At 36.5% G+C, this 6000-nt stretch overlaps 1 protein-coding gene across 1 annotated transcript in view; it reads right to left on the bottom strand.

Moving 5' to 3' along the window:
• Window positions 1-239: 239 nt before the first annotated feature.
• Window positions 240-6000, bottom strand: part of LOC124804222 (arrestin homolog) — a 98133-nt gene continuing 92372 nt past the window's right edge. Inside the window, exons 6-8 of the mRNA XM_047264736.1 lie at window positions 3887-4030; window positions 1104-1233; window positions 240-800 (exon numbers count right to left, since the gene is read on the bottom strand). Of these exons, the coding sequence (XP_047120692.1) occupies window positions 699-800; window positions 1104-1233; window positions 3887-4030 (376 nt within the window). The 3' untranslated portion in view covers window positions 240-698. The remainder of the gene's footprint in view (window positions 801-1103; window positions 1234-3886; window positions 4031-6000) is intronic.

Below are 6000 nucleotides of genomic sequence, written 5' to 3'. Positions count from 1 at the left end.
TTGTGCCAACAGAAATGCAGTATGCACTGAAGGATATAAGTAAAATATGGACATAATGAATAATTGCATCACAATTTAAAAATGGCATGATAGCCACTAATGCTGTATAGCAGAGAATGCAGTGAATTCCTCAGAGAATAGAGCAAACATAAAAAAGATTAGTAAAGGACAGAAATGTGGTGTGAAATATAGGCAGGAAAGATGTTTATGTGCACATTTCCTGGTTTACATATTCTTCATTTTCTTTTTTGTGTTCTCTCATCCCTTTATTTGTACTGATCTTTTTTTCCCTCTCTGTGCTCATCTCTAAGTATGTGACTGCATTCTCTTCACATTTTGTCACAGACTTATTTTTCATTTGACATTTCATCCATACAATTGTTCCTCATCACAACTTGTGACCAGTGTATTTGTTTATGCTGATAGTATTTGCACTGATTCATGCTTACATTAATAAATTTCAGATGTAATATAGTTTTCTTCTCACTTCAATCAAAAACCGTAAAAGAAATCAAGACAGCTGTTTAAAAGGCAATTTTGAATGATCAGGATGGCCTATTGGTCTAATAATGATTTTGTTATAATGAGGACAAATCCTTAATTATCAGTGTCATATGTGATGATCTCATTTATTTATTTATATTTATTTTTGCTTAAATTTGTAGAATGCATTGCATGACAGTATTAGAGATATCACGTCAGCATTTAGCAGCATTTGTCATGTCACCATCAAAGGTTTCCTGTCGAAATGTCTCTACATCAGCATGACTATCTGCATGTACAGCTTTCATCTTTTCTGGCTGTTATTAAAAAAGAAATAAAGAGAATTATTAAGTGTATTTGTATATTACTTAATGAATTGCATGAATAAATGGAATAGAGCAGGTTGCTTTTAATTATTGCAATGAATTTGAAGTTCATTATTAAATAGTTAATGACATTAAATCACAAAATTTATTTTTAAAATGTAAACTTTTTGTGCATCAGATATTTCTTGTAAACATACACTCTTTTAAGAAGTATGCTAATGAGCAATGTATTTCATAATGGAATTGAAACACATAAAATATTAAATAGATAATTGAAACTAATAATTGAAATACCTTAGGATGCATAAGAACTAACGGTAGTTCTGCAACAAGTTCACCTCCAAGAGCACCAAGATAAAGTTTCACTTTCACGGAATATGACACCACTATTCCAAATGCATCTCGATGATCTGGAGAGGCAAGTCTGTCAATGAAATGGCATGTATTTAAACTCCAAACAGTCTGCTGATGGTGAGAAAGGTATAAATTTCTAAGCTATACTAATCATTGAGCATGAGGAAAAAATCATTATTAATTCTGTGGCTACGACAGCAGACAGTAAGTTGCTGATTTTGAACAACAAAATTTTAAAATTGCCATTTTGAACTACAAGCAGTAAACATATTCACAACTATGACAGAATTAAAATATGATTACAAACTCTTTACAAACAAATTACTACTTTGGCACAACTAGAAACTAAACAGAAATTTTATTGTGACATATATCATTAATTTGTGTTATTTAATCTCAAGATGAGAGGTCACTAAAATTAGATTTGGTCTACATTTTTGGATTTCATGATGAAACAATGTCTTGCTGACACTCTTTGGCATAGTGCCTGACTTTGACACCAACTGAAATAATCCAAAAGAGCCTCAGTAATGCATAGAGGTTTTACCTAAAAAAACCAATAGAGCATTGGTTCCCAGAATTCCTTAGACCATTACCCCTGGGTGCAGTTAGACATTAGCTATTACCTGGCTCTTGGTTCCATCCCCCCTGCCATCTGTTGCCCTTCCCCCACATTATCACCAACGTTAGCACCTAACTGAACTGCCGAATGACAGACTTTTCTTGGAAAACTTTTATTTTTAAAATGATAAAAGATGAATAATATTTTGTGTGTGTGTGTGTGTGTGTGTGTGTGTGTGTGTGTGTGTGTGTGTGTGTGTTAGTATGAATGAAGAAGGAATTTGTGGTGCATCACAAGTGCTACCCGCAATTCCTTCTCAGATAATAAAGCTAACTTCCACAGTGAGGGTAGACACTTGTTACAAAACATACTTCCCTCTTCTCCATTGTGGCACTTGCTTGACCTGCACACTGCAAACTCATGTAAAATCAACGAAGTTAAAATGTATACACTATATGTTATACCAGAGTCAAGGTAGCACCTGAGGGCTGCCAACCCATATTACACCACAGAGGACGAGGTTGTCTATGCCCAAGGCATACCAAAAGTACCATGGTAAACACGGAAACAGACATTCTGAGAACTACTTCCTGCAGGGGGAGCAAGAGCCACAGCCTGTGGGAAGTATCAACCTTCTGAACTTACATCAATAAAAGTTGTGTTTGTGAAAAATTGCGAATTGTCAGTCACAACACTATACATACTGTTTGTAAATCACTTGGTTGCTGCACTACTTACTTCTGAACTGACTGAAGTTGCAAGACTTCAGGCTGTTAATGTTTTGCATCTAACTGTTCTAATAATAATAATAATAATAATAATGCTGCGTACAGCACTATAGTAGCCCTTATGTAGTTACTGCTGTGTCTTGCTGTCAGTTAATTCATTTACTTTTTTCGAAGTGAGTAATGAAGCAATTTATGAACTACTGCAGGTACTATCAACAACCTGGAGAAGACATTTTCTTGAGATTTTAGCATTTACTCTGTATATATCTCACTTCATCATCGGCGATGGATGGGACAAAACACAACATATGTATGTAGTCAATGAACTATGTGAGTAATCTGTAACCTCCACTGCATTAATGCTACAAATTGAGAAAAAGTAATTATTCTAACTTATATAATCAATATTACAGTTTTACAGAATTGTGCTAATAGTAATGATCTTCTGAAAATAATTTAGTTTTGTGACTGAAATAGAATTGAATCATTTAGTTTTTATCCCTCAGAAAATTTCAATTTATCCCTAAGGGGATAATTACCCCCAGGTTGGGAACCACTGCAGTAGTGTGTTTGTGATATCAAGGATAACATAAGCACTATTTATGATGTACAACACCACCATTTCTGGGATTTTTTGACACCTATTTCATTTCCATTTCCATCCACATTGAAGGTCACTACATATGTTAGTTGAGTTATCGATCTGAAACCCAGTCATGGAAAATAATTGACAATGAGAATTTAGCTGGGAAGGGTAGGAGATGTGATACAAAAGTGGGCATCAGAATGTGTGCAAATATCATAGATTGGATTAAAAATCTCTCGACGGTGCCCCATGAAATGAGAGAATGTGACATTACTCTATGAAAGGGATAAGCTCAGAGATCACTTTTGTAATATTCAAAAATAATATTAATTGAATATTATGAAAAACACAGTATAATAATTGTGTGCTTGTGACTTACTGAGTAAATATTATACTGCATATGTAAATATTGTATTTTTTATTCCTAGCTGCTTGTAGGATTTCTTTCTTTCATTTAATACAACCATCTCTAACAATGTTTTGCATATATACCCAGCTGCTCACTGTTCAGACTCTGCACTTTACTGGAAGCACTTCCACAATAGCCTGAGAGAGTTGGTTCATAGACAAGAAGCTGACTGAGGCTGTATCATCTCCAAAAGACCAGGCCTAAAATATCAGTGTAGTGTTCAACTTAATGTTTAGATTCTTTCCTGATTCATGTTTTTAATCTTGTAATATTTGGAAAATAGTGAAGCACAAAACACTTAAATCATTCTTACCTGCATTCCTACTTAACAGTTTAACATACACAGTAAACACTATTCACAATGTAAAATTGACATTTACTATGCCATAGTCTATATTTTACAAAATCATCACTGATAAAATGATGTCTTGAACTTACAGAGTTGTTGATGCTAATGTAACATCTTCGTGTTTGAGAGTACCATCCAGAGCAACACCTCGTCTTCCTCTATTAGACTCTAATGTAGGTATTAGATAGATTACTTTCTGGAGACTGGATCCAGGATTTACAGGACAACCTTCTCTGGAAAAAAGAAGAATATATACAATATCAACTGGGAGAAAACTATGAAGAACTTTAATTTAGAAGATGTTTCTGAATTGTGTTGTACTTAAGTGCACAAGACCAATACCATTGACCTTATATTCCAAGAGAGGTGTAGTATAAGCTCCTAGTATTGTAAGGAACAAAATCTACAACAATCGTAGCTCACAAAGCTCTGTTTTAGGTCCTATACTCTTTCTGATTTTTATAAAGTATTTAGACTTAGCCAAATTCTAATGTAAATATACATAAATTCACAGACAACACCATTGTACTGTCCAAAGGAAGATCTATTGAAGACATTGAAAAGTTTTTTCTATTTAAGACATTATACTAAATAAACAAATACATTTGCACACAACACTTGCATGTGGTGCTGAATACCTATCCTCTGGAGCCAACTGTAGCTATTCAGCAAAACCATGGATAACAAACAAGTCATAAAATTCCTTGGAATAAGGGTGCTACATATCTAAGAAAACAAGTTTCTGTAATGTCTTCATCTGATCATAGTGCATCATAATTTTTTGTTCTTATTGTAATTTAATCATCAATCATACCATGGCACATCGCCATCTGCACTGACAGAAAAAAATTGCAGCACCAAGAAGGAGTTCTGTGACATGGCAGGCATGTTTCAACATCTGAAAGATGATATCTATTCAAATTTCATACTAGTCACATAATAATGGTGCTAGTAGTGCCAATATGAGGATGTACATTAAGTTTGCACTAAATACATGCTGTAAAGCTCTTGAGCATTAGTTACCTTTGAGATTGGACATGGTGAGTTGAAGTTAGTCAAGAATGCCTTTAAGGTGACAAAGATGCAATTATCAACATAACTATGTGATCAAAAGTATCCGGTCACCCCAAAAACATATGTGTTTCATATTAGGTGCATTGTGCTGTCACCTGCCACCAGGTACTCCATATCAGTGAACTCAGTAGTCATTAAACATTGTGAGAGAGCAGAGTGGGGCGCTCCGGGGAACTCACGGACTTCTAACGTGGTCAGGTGACTGGGTGTCCCTTGTGTCATACGTCTGTATGCAAGATTTCCACACCCTTAAACATCCCTAGGTCCACTGTTTCCGATGTGATAGTGAAGTGGAAACATGAAGGGACACGTACAGTATAAAAGTGTACAGGCAGACCTCATCTGTTGACTGACAGAGACCACTGACAGTTGAAGAGGGTTGCAATGTGTGATAGGCAGGCATCCATCCAGACCATCACACAGGAATTCCAAACTGCATCAGGATCCATTGTAAGTACTGTGGAAGTTAGGTGGGAAGTGAGAAAACTTGGATTTCATGGTGGAGTGGCTGCTCATAAGCCACACATCACACCGGTAAATGTCAAACGACACCTCGCTTGGTGTAAGGAGCATAAACATTGGACAACTGAACAGTGGAAAAATGTTGTGCGGAGTGACAAATCATGATACACAATATGGTGATCTGATGTCAGAGTGTGGGTATGGCGAATGCCCTATGAACATCGTCTGCCAGCATGTGTAGTGCCAACAATAAAATTCGGAGGCGGTGGTGTTATGGTGTGATCGTGTTTTTCATGGAGGAGGCTTGTGCCCCTTGTTGTTTTGCATGTCACTATCACAGCACAGGCCTACGCTGATTGTTTTAAGTACCTTCTTACTTTCCACTGTTGATGAGCTATTTGGGGATGGTGATTGCATCTTTCAGCACAATCATAATGCACGGCTTTTGGCAGAGTGGTTCATGACAATAACATCCTTGTAATGGACTGGCCTGCACACAGTCCTGACCTGAAACCTATAGAACACCTGTGCAATGCCGACTTCATGCCAGGCCTCACCGACCGACATTGATACCTCTCCTCAGTGCAGCAGTCCGTGAAGAATCGGCTGCCATTCCCCAAGAAACCTTTCAGCACCTGATTGAACATATGCGTGCGAGAGTGGAAGC

Source organism: Schistocerca piceifrons, chromosome 1 (assembly GCF_021461385.2).
Source record: "Schistocerca piceifrons isolate TAMUIC-IGC-003096 chromosome 1, iqSchPice1.1, whole genome shotgun sequence".
In the NCBI taxonomy this organism is placed as follows: domain Eukaryota; kingdom Metazoa; phylum Arthropoda; class Insecta; order Orthoptera; family Acrididae; genus Schistocerca; species Schistocerca piceifrons.
This window is presented reverse-complemented; position numbering and strand designations above follow the sequence as displayed.